At 41.6% G+C, this 16,150-nt stretch overlaps 1 protein-coding gene across 1 annotated transcript in view; it reads left to right on the forward strand.

Moving 5' to 3' along the window:
- Mtnr1a (melatonin receptor 1A) overlaps window positions 1–14,173 on the forward strand; it is a 20,768-nt gene extending 6,595 nt beyond the window's left edge. Inside the window, exon 2 of the mRNA XM_059245016.1 lies at window positions 13,305–14,173. Coding sequence (XP_059100999.1) covers window positions 13,305–14,173 — 869 coding nt within the window. The remainder of the gene's footprint in view (window positions 1–13,304) is intronic.
- Window positions 14,174–16,150: the final 1,977 nt, after the last annotated feature.

Genomic DNA, 16,150 nt, shown 5'->3' on the forward strand with positions numbered 1-16,150 from the left:
TAATCCATAAAGCTTTAGAGCATCATGTTTTTATAACTGGGCTATTTGCTCAAATACACCACCATTGAGTTCAAACCATTTGAGGCTTTAAAAAAAATAGTGATTTGGATCAGAGCTAGAGATAGCTGATTCAAATCTGTTGTTAGATGCTTATTAAAAGTTTTATTGATGCTAGGTGTCATGGTACATAACAGTGTGTGGAAGGCAGAGCCAAGTGGGTCTCTGAGTTTGAGGCCAGCCTAGTCTATATAGTGAGTTCCAGGCAAACTGGCATTATGTATGAGACCCTGTCTCAAAGAAAATGTTTTAATGACTGCTCAGTTTGTGTATTTGTTCAATTTTTTCATTGGTTTTAAAAGTGGGAAGATGATAAATATGTGGGAGAGATGGCTCAGTGGTTAACAGCATGGGCTGCTCTTGCAGAGGACCCAGGTTCGGTTCCCAGCACTCACATGTCAGCTCACATCCATCTGTACCTCCAATTCCAGGGGATCCTACACACTCTCCTCACCTCCATGGGCACCAGGCATGTATGTGGTGCACATACCCACATGGAGGCAAACGCTAATACTCATAAAATAAAAATACATAAATCTTTTCTAAAAAGAGAAACACAGAGAACAGAAAAAAAGATAAGAATGCTAAAACACATGACCTTTCTAATAATTCTTTCCTCTGGAAATCTGGTATAATTGCAGAATTATTTTTAACCTTTTCCTTTTCTCAAGAGACTAGCTTGGCCTTTGATATCTCTAGGAAGAAATCACCAACACAATTAGCTGAGGGGCTGAGCAATTACAACAGGTACCATCTTTAAGCAACCAATCAGATGCTAAAGGTTGACTGCCTATCTGCTCTTTTCCTGTCCAAGTTTTGCAAATGCGAAATGATACATCTTCAGTGGGTGTAACACAGGAGAAGGATTCCAGAAGTTATGTTCTCACTATATACATTACAACCCAAGAAATCAGTTGTGGTCCAGCCTTACTTCCCACATTTGTCAGATAGGGATAACGCCTACACTTTAGTCCCACACTATGCACTGTGCTCTAATGTAATTGTTGCAAGTATCAGGTGAAATGATGCCTGTGAAAATACTTTGAAAAAGATGGAGAAATTAATGCTAGGTAGACATTTGGACTTTATGTTTGGGTTTGTTTGTTTGGCTTGCTAAAAGGCAGCATTGCAGGCTCTGGCGTGGTGCATTTTTCTTTATGTACATTATACTGAAATAAAACTTTTCCTAAAACAGTGCAACAGCACTGTTGCCTGTTCAAAAGTCAGTTATCTGGCAAGGAAAGCTGTATAGGATATGCACAAAGGGTGAAAATTAACAAAATGGTAGGCTTCCATGCACAGACAGTTGGGCTCTATAGAACTCGGAATTCTACAAAGTTGTCATGCTGGGGCCTGGGTGGCCATGATTGCAAGCAACAAATTAGGGGGACATAGTTGGCACTGTTCTGTGGCCCCAGTGAGTCTTTGGAAGCCACTTACCTTACTCTAAGTTCCAAGTCCCCTGGAATTCAACGAGAATCTGACAGAGTGCTAATTGAGGGAGCAAGAAAAGGATTCAAGGGCAAGATGGACAATGGGGAATGGATTTTCATGGTAGTGATAGGGTGAAAACACACACAGTTAGCTCCACATATTTCAGTATCATGTATCCAGAGATTCAACTAACGGAGGGTCAAAGACATTGGACATGTGTGGTTTTTGTAGCTTCTCCACAAACAGCACAGTGTGAGAAATGTTATATAGAATTTACAATTTGGGTTTGCTTTAATTTTCTGGGCTGGGTCTTGAATGGTAGGCTTCAGTGATCCTCCCATCTCCACAGAGTAGCTGGGATGTCAGGCATGTGTCTTAGCGTCCACTCAGTCAACAACTGTGCTATTCTAGATACCATAAATAATATCATGTAAAGGGCACAGGAAATGTGCATAGTTTTTAATGCAGATGTCATGTCATCTGATTGTAGGGACCTGAGCATCTTTGGAGCTGGGTACCACAGGGTCCGTGGAACCAATCTACTGTGATTATCAAGGTGTAGCTGTATAGCCAGCCATGTGTAGCTTCTCATCAGTCAAACGCTCCTGTGTGGGGACAGTGGTGTCAGGGAATATGGAGAAGAATGGAAGCTGCTAGAGCGAATGGCCCAGAGTCCAGACTCCAAGGTTTTCACTGTGTTTATAGATAACACCTCTTCTGTGGGGAAGACCAGTCAGGCGCTTGCCCGTTCTAAAGTCCTTTGATTTCCCCAAATATATCTTTGGTGAAGACAGCCAACTTATCATAAGTTAGCAGGTTGCCATCTCATATCTACCTCTCTCTTCTGGGGAAAATGGCCCCTTGATGACATCTGCTCTCCCTTTCAAGGAACATTTACGAGTTTTAAAAATCCCTCATGCAGCTTTCCCTACTTGAGAGAGGATGAAGTAGCTGACCACAGAGAATCATTCAAGTTCTCCTGGGTGGGATGCTGTCTAGATGAGAAACTATGGGTGACATTTGGCAGGATGGGTTAGGGGCTCTGGTGATGAATGAGCCAAGTAAGGGGTGTGTACAAGGAACCAACTCTTATAACTTAGCCAGCTTTGCTGGTTTTGGATGGACCAAGGAGAGAAATTATTAGAATTGTCATGACTCCATCAAGATGTGTTCACTGGGGAGGAACAGCCGTAGTCAGCAGCCAGCCTGGCCATTCCGTTTATAACAATGCTCAAGGAGAAAACAGCAGAGTTGAAGTGCATGTAGTGAGCACATGGCCCTCAGCTGTTTCCCAGGGATAGTGGAAATTAGAGCTTTACTCATGAGAAGCATTTGAAAAACAGAGAACCAGGTGTTGCCTCCTGCTGCCTCGACTCAGCACATCTGTTTTAGGGTCAAGAGAGTGGCTTGTCACGTGGTTTACTAGCAATTTGAACACCAATGTTCTGTGATGTCTGAAAAGAATACTAGACAAGAGAATAAAATATACACACCAGGTAATTGAAAAAAAAATCTCAAGAGAAATTTATTTTAAAATAGTAGGTATCTGGGACAATATCTTTAAATCATCTTATGTTTTCAGAAATATTTCCCACAAAAATGAATTTTACTTCTTGCATTTTCTCACTGTGAATGTTATGATGGACATCAATTATGAGAGAATCAGAGTATTAGTAAAATACAGCTTCTGGGATGAATTGAAAGCAGCAGGCTGATCCGGTTTTTCAATATATCATTAATCTAAATTTGTGGTAAAACTTCGCTCTCTTATTGTCTTGACCTATAATTGACTAACAAAAATTGATGATCATTGTTGATTGATTATTTCTACTTACAATCAAATAATGTATTATATCTATATCCAACCAATGCCAACAATGATATGAATTAGTTTCCCAAACCAACAGTGCGGGAATTTAAAAAACTTTATAGATGGATTTGTGTTAGGAATATTTCCAAGCTTGAGAAAAATTAAACCAGGTAATTGATAAAACTGTGTTTTCTGTTACACTTTTCACAGTATAGCGTATATGGTTTGGTTTCTACTTATTTTCTTATGTAGAAAGTCTGACCTAATACTCCATAACTAAGTGCATAGTATAGTGCAACCTGCAGTTTTCAAAGCAAACTCCCACAGTTCATGTGTCGACATCACAGTCTCTCCGGGTAGATGAGAAAACTGGGACCCCAATTTCACAGCCAAGGAAACAGCTCTTCTTATTCTAGAACAAAGACAACCCAGCCTAGGGCAATGCAAGGAGCCCAGGGATTAAAGTCAGAGGATCCAAGTTGAGTCTCATGACTACTTTGGTGTGTAGTTTGTCTGGGAGATGAGGTACTCAATTCCTCTGTCGAGTCAATGAAGTTAAGACTATTATATCAAGGCATACCCTAGGAAGATGAGGTTGAGGTCTGCCTCACAATCTACTTGCCCACAAGCCTATCTGTCTGTCTACCTAGTCACCCATCTATTTACCTGTTGTTTTGAACTTATATACAAATAATGGTATTATTGTATTTCTATAATGCACTCAATGATTAGTTCTATTTAGTTTGCTTCTATTTTTTTAAATTTTTTTCTTATTAAGAAGTTTTTTATTCACTTTATATACCAACCACAGATCCCCCTCTCATCCAGTCCTTGGTTCCTTTGTCTCATGTTTTAGGCAGCTCAGTCAGGGCAGCACTATCTTTCTCATTTCATGGCAAACAGGAACAAAGGAGATAGTATATCAGAAAAGGGCCATAGATAACATATCCCTAGGGTCCTGTAACCCAGTGACCTGTATTGTCTAGCCAAGCTTCAACTCCTAGTGTTTCCACAGCCTCCCCAAATACTACCTGGAGACAAATGTTTACCACACATGAGCCTGTGGGGACTCCTCTTATCCAAACTCTGACTCATATGAAGCCTGTGTTCCCTATACATTGTTTCTTGGGTGTCTTTCCATTCTTAAAGCCCTTTCCAGAGGGACATCCATCATCCTTCAACTGGAACAGGCCCTTCCTGCCCCAGTGCTCCCACAGACTCTGCCATGATAGTAACTTCCCTGTAGCAGTTTTTATCACTGGTTGATGCTATAGTCATCAGTGTGTGTCTCTCTCTGCCCTTCCCTTAACACTGGGAGCTCCTGGATGGGCATGAAGGGAATAGTAATGCTAGATATTAATGGAGGGTCTACAAGATTAAGAGTAGGAATAAAGACAATATTAAGGTAGAGAGATGTTTCACATGCAAATTCTTTGGTATTATAACTTATCATATATGTATTATAATTATTACAAACTAAATATATATGTGTATATGTCTCTCTCTCTCTCTCTCTCTCTCTGTCTCTGTGTATGTGTGTGTGTGTGTGGTGTGTGTGTGTGTGTGTGTGTTGTGTGTGTGTGTGTGTTGTGTGTGTGTGTGTGTGTGTGTGTGTGTAACCAGATATTCCAGATTGTGAGAGGCTGGACAGATAGGTCAGTAGTGAAGAGCATATACTGCCCTTGCAGAGGACCTAAGTTCAACGCTAAGTACCCATGTTGGATGGCTCACAACCGACTGCAACTCTAGTTCCAGGAGATTTTAATCCTTCTTTTGGCCTACACAGGCACCTGTACTCAAGTGTCCAAACCTGCACAGATACACACACACACGTACACATAATTAAAAGCAAAATACATATTTTATTAGGTTTCAGGATGTGTAAATCTGGATTTCTTAACTATAGCTGGAGTATATAATCCACAACACTATCTAAAATAAAGATTTTTTTCAATAAACTTGTTTCAAAAAATACCTAGAATTCTTCAAAGGATTCTGTATAATCACTAGATTTTACTATTAAGGGAAAGAATGGCCAGGCAGTGGTGGTGCATGCCTTTAATCCAAGCACTCAGGAGGCAGAGCCAGGTGGATCTCTGTGAGTTCAAGGCCAACTTTAGGCTTTGGTCCATAAAGTTGCTGCATTAACCTTTTCCCACCGACCCTCTGTACATTGCTATAATACGAAGAGAACGAGTTTCTGCCTGAGTGCTCTCTTCAGAACGCTGGTAGAAGCAGCCCTGGTCCTCCGTCCTGGTCTTCACATCTGCTCACTCTCCTTTCTTTATAGGCCTTTCCCGAGTTGTTGCTAATGCCTGTCTCAGATCCCCTTTGCCAAGAAGCTCCGTTTCTCTCTGAAATTTCTGAGGCCCACACACTCCCTGTAGGCTCACAGAGGTTTGGTTCTCCGGTGACTGCCCTCGGTGACCAGTGACTGGTACAGGGAGACAGAAAGCCTGGTCTGCAGCAACGGCAATGCTGTGGATGGATTTATGCCCGGAGGATCCTAGTTGTAGACTAAGCTAAGCCCGGCTCTCCCAGAGTTCCCATCCTTGCTCACTCTCCCTTGCCTAACTCTGCTCTCCTGGCTGGCTTAGAGTTCCTCCTGTCAAGCCCCAGCATGACCATGAGAGCCAATTCTCTGACTTGAGCTTCCTTCCTAGGAAACTTCCCACAATGACCTGGGGTGGTTTTCTAAGGAAGCCTCTGGCTTCTTGGTAGAAAAATGAGAAACTACTTACTTTAGTCTCGCCCATAAACTAATCAAGCTTAGTAGGGAGAAAGATGAATTCTAAATGTTCTTGACATTGCCCTTTAATCCTTTTATCCTCATTTGGAGTGACCATCTATGCTCCCTTCAGCAAAGCAACACATAACCACATACAATCACATGGAAATATGACCCTCTAGAACAGTGAGATCCAGGACCCTGCCTGAGGTTCCTATTAGCACAGAACTTACTATACAGTAGTTGCTCAAGAATAGTGTTCCAGATAGAGTACTGTACTCTGAGTCTCTAAGTGACACCCACACAGTAGAAATCAGTGGCTCTCTTGTGTTTATCTACCAAGGTACTGTTTTTTCTCAGTGGGCCAATTCCTATTTACTTCCTCTTTCAGCCTGGATCTTAACTGTGAAGAAAGCAAGACCACAGACCCATTGATGACTGCTCACACAGATTTCCTTTTGATGAACATCTGAACTTCAGAAAATTCATAGATTCAGATTCAAGAGGCCAGGTTTACGGAAAGATCTGTTTTAAAACTGTTGTGTCTAGCCGATTCCACGTGGGTGAATGTTAGTGGTATGACAAGAGAAAGCAGAAGTGCCCAGGGGGATTAAGGAATATTCTTTGAACTGTGCAAGGGAACATAAAAGGCAATTTAATTTTTCTTTTTTGTGCACATCAAATCCCAGGGGCAGTACCACTCGTTCCTGGACTGAAAAAGTCTGATTGCTTTAGAAAAATATCTTCTCAGAGACTACCAGCAGTGTGCACCCCAAGTTTAAAGACAAGCTTCCCCTAGATTCATATCCTGGTATTGTCAGTTGCTGGGGATTTGAACTCATGTCCTCATGAGTGCACAGTAAGTGCCCTTACCCACTCAGCTATCTCTTCATTCTTTAGATGCCATGCTTTACACAAGTCTTTCACTCTGACACATCATCAAAAATTTAAGGGTCAATCATATTCTACCTTACACTGTAGGAATACCATGAGAATTTCTCCAAATGAATTTTCCATTCAATCAACACACAGCTCAATCTTAAGGCAGGTAAGTATCCTTTCCAGTTGTATGCATAAACAACTCAAATTAGCTGCAATAATTTGGGTAATATTCAGCACTCTTTCCTATCCCATTCTCCAAGACTAAACCCTCAATGTGGTTGTCATAAATTTGTAACTCTCCAGAAGAATAAATGTTTGAATGTCTCAACCGGGGGGGGGGGGGGGGGGGGGGTGGAAGGAAAACAAACAAACAAACAAAAAACTAAAAGCTTCTCTTGTCTGCAATGCTATTAACTTTCAGTGAAAGTTTCTAAGATACCATACCTCCACTGTAGTCAACATGTTTGGCCAACCTAATTAGAGGTGAGAAAAAAATGCAGGTACCAATCAAGAACTGACTTTCCAGAGCAGAATAAGTGAACTGAGCAGGCCAAGCAGAGTTCTGCGCATGCACCAGCGTATCTTTGAGAAATACCCATTGATTGCCTCTTCAATGGTCTAGAGCATGTGTGTTTCTGTTGAAGAAGGCAGGGTCTCTCTGTCAGCCTGAACACAGTTAGAAAAGGGGGAATAGTCAGTACAGCTAGTCTTCAGTCAGGGTTTACCTGTATATCCTTTTGACCCGTGTCTCATTTGCATAAACAGATATTAAGAAATGCATACATTTCCTCACTCAACAAGCAAGTTAGGAGGTGGCATAGTGACCTGTAAATCCACAACTTAAAAAATGAATTGTACTGAATCTGATCAGATTTTATTTTCTTCCATTCTTTCTCTCTGTGTATATATATATATGTGTGTGTGTGTGTGTGTGTGTGTGTGTGTGTGTGTGTGTATTTTGATTTTTCGAGACAGGGTTTCTCCATGTAGTTTTGGTGCCTGTCCTCTGCAGTGTCAGAATGATGATTTCTCAAAGTGATGTAGAAGGACCTATCCAAAGGCAAGCAAGACTCAGGCTTGCATATGACAGATTTCTTTGAAGCAACAGAGATGAATAAGCCCTAAGAATCTGGTCCACAACAGGACTCTTAAAAACTCTCCCAGAGCTGACTTCGTGGAGGGACTACATCAGTGTCTAACAAACCGCTTTAAACTCCCGAGCATGAAAAGTACAGCGGACACCTCGTTCTCATCTTTTGTGTCACGTAAAAAATTCTTTTGTGAGTCATGCTAACCCATAGCTGTATGGAGAAGGGAATTCTGGGAACATGTGACTCAACATAGCACTAAAATAGTAGTCCCCCTCACGGCACCTTGACAGGTAGACGTTTTAGTCAAAGGACAACTTCCTAATAAAGGAGTCACCAAAATGATGCCTCTGTCTGGCAAAATGGGACCGCTCTTCAGAAAATCGGAACCTACCAACCCTCTTTCCCTAAGATAGCCATGTCTTTATCCATCTTTACATGACTTTTATTATTTTTCTAATTGAATCACAGTCCCCATTGATACCCTATAGCTTAATTACCGAAATACAGGCTTCACTGCTGCCACAAATTGGATGACAGGCCAATAGCAAAGGGAAAGAGGAAACCAATGGTTAATAGGGTCACAACCGAACCACGGTAAATAAGAAATATTCGTAATTACTTTAGTGTTCACCTCTGCAGTTGGTCACATGATCATCATGAATATTTTTAAATACTTTCCTTTCCCCACTTCCTTTTCCCTCCACACGTCATGGTTCCTTGCCTGTTCAGGTAGCTCATACATTTATTTCTAAATCTCTAGGACATTGACATGCCTGCCTGGTTTGGGCTATTTTATCTCCCCATTGGCTTTATTCACGAAATATGGGAGTGCTGAAACTTCCTAGCATTTCTTGCCCTTGAGATATGTACTTTATGGGTCTTGTGTGTAATGATAATCTGTCTTCCTTATTGATAATCAAGACAGATTACAGGACTAGCCCCCTCCCATTGATTCACTGAAATAAGGAGCCCAAAATATATATAAATGTCAGCCTCAACTTTCGGTTTAATGAAACCATGGGCTCCCGAGCTGGTGAAAGAGTTTCTTCTTTGGATCTAAGCTTTTAGGCTCTCAAGGCTGTCCAGGCCTCCCATGTTGTGGCATGATGTTCTGATCTATACAGGTATTGGGTCAGACTGATATCTTAGGACACATGTGGCCCATGGGCCACATGTTAGCAGGGTGGACATGCCTGCAAGACCAAAGGAGCCTAAAGTTGTAAGGGCAGAGGCCAGGAAGCAAACAGTTTGGTAAAAAAGTCACTAGTGTGATTGTGAAAGGAAAAGCTAAAACATCTGCCTTTGATTCTATGACCAGTGAATCTTTGGTATGAGGTTAATAATACTATAGACTAATCATAGATTTGACACTCATATTCCACCCTGGGGTATCCCATCCACAGGGTGACCCAATCAGTTTTTAAATGAACCTTCAAAACCAATATTCTAAGGTGGGAAACCTAACAAACCCAGTGAATTCCAAGAGCATGTCCCCATTACTGTACAATGAATTCCTTAGTTAGAAGCACGCCTTGAGAAATTCCATCACAGTGGACACAGCATCCTATCAGGGAATGCCATTCAGTGTCTAGAATTCGCTTTTATTCAAGTCAGGACAAAGTATTCCATAAGCCTGTACTCCCAGGAAGAAGACCAGAGACAGAGCTCACCAAGGTGGGGAAGGAGGGGTACTGGATTCAGCTAGACAGATTTTGCCCTCTCCAAAGGCAGATATTTGTATGCTTCTTTGTAAACCTGATTTTCCTCTGTTTCTAGACTCCAGCTCCCAGAGTGTGTGGGTTCCTCATGTTTGTGTCTCAAACAGCACCCACAGGGACTTTTCCTGGGTTTGATCATGTAAATTACATTGTTACCTCCAGACATTTGACACGAAGTAGCGCTTTGTAATGAAAGTTTCTTTAACTGCAATTAAGGAAAGAAGATAAAAAGCAGTTATGACGTAAGAAATGTGCTGAAAGTTTTCAGAAAAAAAAATTGTTATAAAAAAAATTCTTTGTGTGCCTGTTTGTGGTGCATGCATATATATGTTTGTGTGTGTTACATTTGTGTATGCATAAGCATGCATGTGTGTACATGTATGTACAGTCCATGCCTGTGCATGTGTGTATAGGCCACAAAGTAGACATTGGATATCTGTATCAGTTACTCTCCATCTTTGTTTTTGGGTCACAATCTCCCAGTGAACCCAGAGCTCACCGACTTGCCTAGAATGGTTCGCTAATAATTCTGGGATTCTGTATCTCTACCGCTCCAGCATCAGGACTGTGGGTGTGTGTAGGCCATGCCTGGCATTTTACAGGAGTGAATTAACTCAAGTCTTCATGCCTGTGCAGCAGTCACAGCGCCCCCTGCCCCATCTCCCCAGATTCTTCAAAAGTCAGTTCTTGAAAAAGCTGCTGATGAGTCCAAACTAAAGGTTCAATGGTAAATTATTTTTCCCCACAGATAATTTTAAATGACAAGGGAAATAGTTAAATTCTGGAGTCAGCCCATTTTCGCTCAAAACATTTAGTAGTTTAAAATGATGTTTAATGTATGAAACCCAGCTATACACTGACGGAACATCCAAACAGTACATTTAAACCCAGAATGGCACATAGTAAAACAGCTTAGTGTAGACTTAGTTTTAAAGAGCTTAAAATTCAAATCACAGACAACATTATAGTTGAGTATGTGTGTATATGTGTGTGTGTGTTGTACGTGTGTGTGGCTTTGATCCTTCATGTCTTTTACAACAATTGTGCTTCATTAGTATTCAATTAACTACATTAATTAAATCATTAGTTTAATTTTCTTTGGATTAATCTCATTTTACAAATGTTTGGGGAAAAATTAAGCCAGAGAGTCTATGTAGATGTGTTTATCAGGTGGCCTTGTTCTCTCCTGCTGTAATGTTCACATGTGTTATATTTAGGGGATTTGGGGAGGAAGAGTTCTCTCTCTCTCTCTCTCTCTCTCTCTCTCTCTCTCTCTCTCTCTCTCGCTCTCTTTCTCTCCCTCCCTCCCTCCCTCCCTTCTTTCATTCCTTCCTTCCTTTCACTTAAGAACACAATTAGGTAATAGTATTATACCATTTGGTCATAATTATTGACATTTTAAGGCCATGTATTCTTCTGGGGGTTGGAGGTAGGCATAGTACATGTATGTTGGTGTGTGCGTATATTTGGGGAGCGCACATGTGTGCATGATTGTGGAGGTATAAGGTTGATGTTGAGCATCTTCTTCCAATGTTTTCCTCCTTAGTTTTTGAAACGAGGTTTCTCCTGATCCTGGAGCTCATCTAGTGTCTAAAATGAGTGGTCAGTGAGCTCTGGGACCCACCTACCTCTGTCTTCCTGTCACTGTGATTACAGTTGTGACAATAGATGAGCTCCAGGATCAGGAGAAACCTCGTTTCAAAACGTAAGGAGGAAAACATTGGAAGAAGATGCCCAACACCAACCTTTTACCTCCACAAGCACACACGCTGGGGATCCAAAGTTGGGTCCTTCTGCTTGTGTGTCAAACATTTTTTTTTTTTTTTTTACCAACTGGGACATTTCCCTAGCCCCTGAGGTCATGTACTCATTCTCAACTCTGTGTCATTCCACAGAGGTTAGTTAGCATTCCACCCCTTTCTATAGATAGATAGAAAACTTGCTCTTGATTCTGTTACAGTTTTGTCTCCCTGTCTGTTCTTACTCAGTCCCCCAGAACTCTTTATATGCATTTGCTAAATTCTTATTGAATGGAATGTATTATAACCTATTCCAAATTAGATGGGATATAAATAAAATAATTTTGGCATCTTCAAAGGGGAAACTGCTTATCTCTGGTTGGGCAAATAAGAAAAGGATGTGGGCATATCCATTTAGGATGGGCTTGAAAAAAATTAATAAAATTGTCAAAACTGTACTGAGGAGCAACTCAAAAGAGAAGGGATATTAAGAAATCAAGCTTTTTTTTAAAGCCACAAAAAAAGATTATATTGGTAGAACATCTCATACAATTTAGCTAGATAAGTTCTTTTTCTATACACTGAAAATGTGTTCCATTATCAAATTAGTAGAAGATTACCACTGATTCAGAATATGTGGGGTTTAATATTCTAATTTGGTTATTCATAAATACAGGAGAATGCCTTCCTTTCCTTTTGGTTTGAGGGAGGGAGTTGCAGAGCATTACCAATTTTCATATGAGTTGCAGACAGTGCACAGTGCTTGGCATACATTGCCTCATCTGAGGCTCACTTGACACTAGGAAGGAGACACTTTCCAACATCTCTGTATCATAGGAGAAGGAGTGGAACATTGCCAAAGTGAAATGCCTTGGTCCAGTTCCACATCTAGTCAGAGATGACACCATCTTCAAATCCAGACACTGACGGTGGAGCCTTTTTCTCTTAAGACAAAGATATATAGCCCCCCCAACACCAGAAGCTAGAAGCCCCTTTTAAGCTTTGGAAGAACCAGAGAGATCAGAGATCTGGAATTGAAGGAATTCATGGAAGACTTGAGAAGTAAGGTGATGTCAGACTTCGTAGGTGAGACCCCCCCCCCCCCCCCCCCCCCGCAAACAGAAGACGGCATGAACATGCTATGATCTTGAGACTGACTGGTTACAAGAAGAGAATATAGTCTGAAATTCCATGCTTTGGGAAATGGAATGGTCTGGAATACAGACATTCAGAAAGTGGACGTGACTCAACAAGGGCCACGTTGAAGCTTATTGGTGGCATTTATTTCATTTATCACGTGGCATTCATGCCACATGGTTTCAGGTCACCCACGTTTCAGAAAGAGCTTGTCCTGTCTCTCCCCTGCCTCCCCGGACTGTCTGTCTCTTCCTCCTTCCTTCCTTCCCCCTTCCTTTCTTTAGCAATATGGAAGTATATATGCTGTGTGATCATATATATTTGCATGTCTCTATGCATGTATGCATGTGTAAGTTCATGGGTGTGAGGCTGGGGGTTGACACAGATGTCTTCTTCAGTCCTTCTACAACTTCGTTTTGGAGGCAGGCTCTCTCAATCGAACTCAGAGCTTTCCACTATTACTAATCTGGCTAGCCAGCTTGCTCTGGGGATCCCATGTCTCCCGCTCCTTTTGCATGGGACTATAGGCAGGTATCCAAACCCACAGGGCTTTTAGATGGGTACTGAGAATCCAAAATCCAGTCCTCAAGCTTGCACGCCATGTTATACTGGCTATCTTTCCAATCCCCCTTTCTTTAACATACGTTTAAAGATGCAATGCATGTAATACTGGTGTTAACCTGTGTTTTACACCTCTTTCCCTCTTAGGAAATATGTTTGTGGTGAGCTTAGCTGTTGCAGACCTCGTGGTGGCTATTTACCCATATCCCTTGGTGCTGACATCCATATTTAACAATGGCTGGAATCTGGGATACCTGCACTGTCAAATCAGTGCCTTTCTGATGGGTCTGAGTGTCATCGGCTCGGTATTCAACATCACCGGGATCGCCATTAATCGCTACTGCTACATTTGCCACAGTCTTAAGTATGACAAACTCTACAGTAACAAGAACTCCCTCTGCTACGTGTTCCTGATATGGGTGCTCACACTTGTCGCCATCATGCCCAACCTGCAAACCGGAACTCTCCAGTACGATCCCCGGATCTACTCCTGTACCTTCACCCAGTCTGTCAGCTCCGCGTACACGATAGCGGTGGTAGTTTTCCATTTCATCGTGCCTATGATTATCGTCAGCTTCTGCTACTTACGAATCTGGATCCTGGTTCTTCGGGTCAGACGGAGGGTGAAACCAGACAACAAGCCCAAACTGAAGCCGCAGGACTTCAGGAACTTTGTCACCATGTTCGTCGTTTTCGTGCTCTTTGCCATTTGCTGGGCCCCACTCAACTTCATAGGGCTCATCGTGGCCTCAGACCCTGCCACCATGGTCCCCAGAATCCCAGAGTGGCTGTTCGTGGCTAGTTACTACATGGCATATTTCAACAGCTGCCTCAATGCGATTATATACGGACTACTGAACCAGAATTTCAGAAAGGAATACAAAAGAATTGTCGTCTCCCTGTGCACAGGCAAGATGTTCTTTGTGGACAGCTCAAACGATGCAGCAGATAAGATTAAATGTAAGCCCGCTCCCCTAATAGCCAAGAACAATTTAATAAAAGTGGACTCTGTTTAAAAAGGCAGTGGTGCTAACAAATTACCCGCACTGGTTGGGGTCTTACTGCTTTCTGCGTTGGCTTTCTCTTGTCTAGAAATCAGCATAGTCCAGCTTGGAGCTCTTTAGGGTTGCCTCTGTGTTGCTGGAACTGAACCACTGTTTGCTTTATAATCAGATCTCTAGTTCTGCCTATGAAGGGGAACATGGAACACATACAGCCTCTTGTTAAATGAACCACGTGTATCAGTGGAGGAGGTTGAAGTACAATGCGGAATGAATTCAAGACAAGAGAGACTGTGGGAACCTTTATTTTATCGGAAACGTGTGACACAAATGTAGTACAGGTGTCCCTCTTTACCTGTGTGGTTGAACTGAATTCACAAAAACTTCACCTGTGTCGAATATGGACACATTTCTTTTTCATGTCGTTATCCCCTAAACAATACAGTATAACCTTTACAATGTACTGAGTGTTACATGTAACCCAGCAAAGATTTAAAGTATTGTATGTGTAAGAGACATGGGTCAGTTATATACAAATACTGCCTCGATTTTCTCTAAGTTATCTGAGCATCTTCAGGTGTTCATATGTTTGGTGTTGGGGATCCTGGAAGTAGGACAACAATCATTTTTTTTCTCCTCACATCTTCAGAACAATCCCTAGCAGGGAAAGGGTTAGTTTGTTTTATTTGTAAATGAGCGAGCAGAACACAAAGAGAAAGTGAGAGGAAAGACTCTTATTAAAGAGTGAAAAGCTGAAAACGAATCTACAAGTGAGTCCATGGCAATAGCAACCACCATAGTCACGAGCACACACCATTCAGCGGGCACTTTCACAAAATTGGGCACCTCTATCGATAATCCAAATATTGTCCACCCTGCACCCTGCCGCAGGGGCCAACGGACCAAGAACTGCTCTACCCTAAAGATTTTCAGTCAGATGTCAGTTATTGTGATGTTTGAAGGCAGTTGCTAAGTACAAAGCTCTGTTCAACTTTATTAGGCATTTGACCTAGGGTTTTGTCACTGCTTTGGATTTCTGTTGACTGGCTGGATTATCTACATAGCTCACTGAAAAATGAAGGGTTCAGGAGAACGTGGGCACAGTACAGCAAGTGCTCTAGGTTGATGATCTGATTGCGTCAGTAAGTAATAGAAACCAAATAGCTCTTACTTGACAGAAAGTGCAGAACCAAGACTCTTCAGTAGTTCACTCCCATGTTTGTTTGTCTTAGAGTGAAAACCGAACAAACACAAACCACGTCTGACAGAGCTCTGGTGTTATAAGTGCTGCCTATTCTTTATCCCAGATGTCTGCTAGGAACTGCTGTGGTGTTACAGACAGTGCTTTGCTACAAATTGCAGGTATGTTTTCCTTCATTTTAAAGACCTACAGCAAAAACTGTTACATAAAACATAAGTTGATGGCTGTGAACACACACACACACACACACACACACACACACACACACACACACATGCAGGGAGTAAATTATATTTTGATAAATTTGCTGCTATCTGTATATCTACATAAAATTTCTTTCGGAAAGTTAGAGATTATAGTGTAAGACTCCTCTGATGAGTCTTTCCCTCAGGCAAGTTTAAGAATTAATCTAATTATGTTGGAGGCAGTTGTTGTTGGGGTATACATACCCATGATCTTTTAAAAACCTTTTACAGATTATTTTAAATTATGTGAATGTGTGTGTTCTGTGTGCATGTGTGTGCACATGAGTACAGGTGCCCTCGAAGGACAGAGACACTGGATCCCATTGAAACAGAAGACACGGTTGAAAGCCATGTGGGCTGGTGCTGGAAACCAAACAAGACTTCACTGCAAGAAAAATGCATGCTCTTCACTGCCAAGCCATATCTCCAGCAACTATAAGCACAAGTTTTAGCTTTAAAATGTTACCTAATTGTTTTATGTCCAAAACTTCTACTTCTTATCCAAATATAATTTAAATGGTCAAAATAATATGTAACATAGTATCA

This window comes from Peromyscus eremicus, chromosome 17 (genome assembly GCF_949786415.1).
Source record: "Peromyscus eremicus chromosome 17, PerEre_H2_v1, whole genome shotgun sequence".
NCBI lineage: Eukaryota > Metazoa > Chordata > Mammalia > Rodentia > Cricetidae > Peromyscus > Peromyscus eremicus.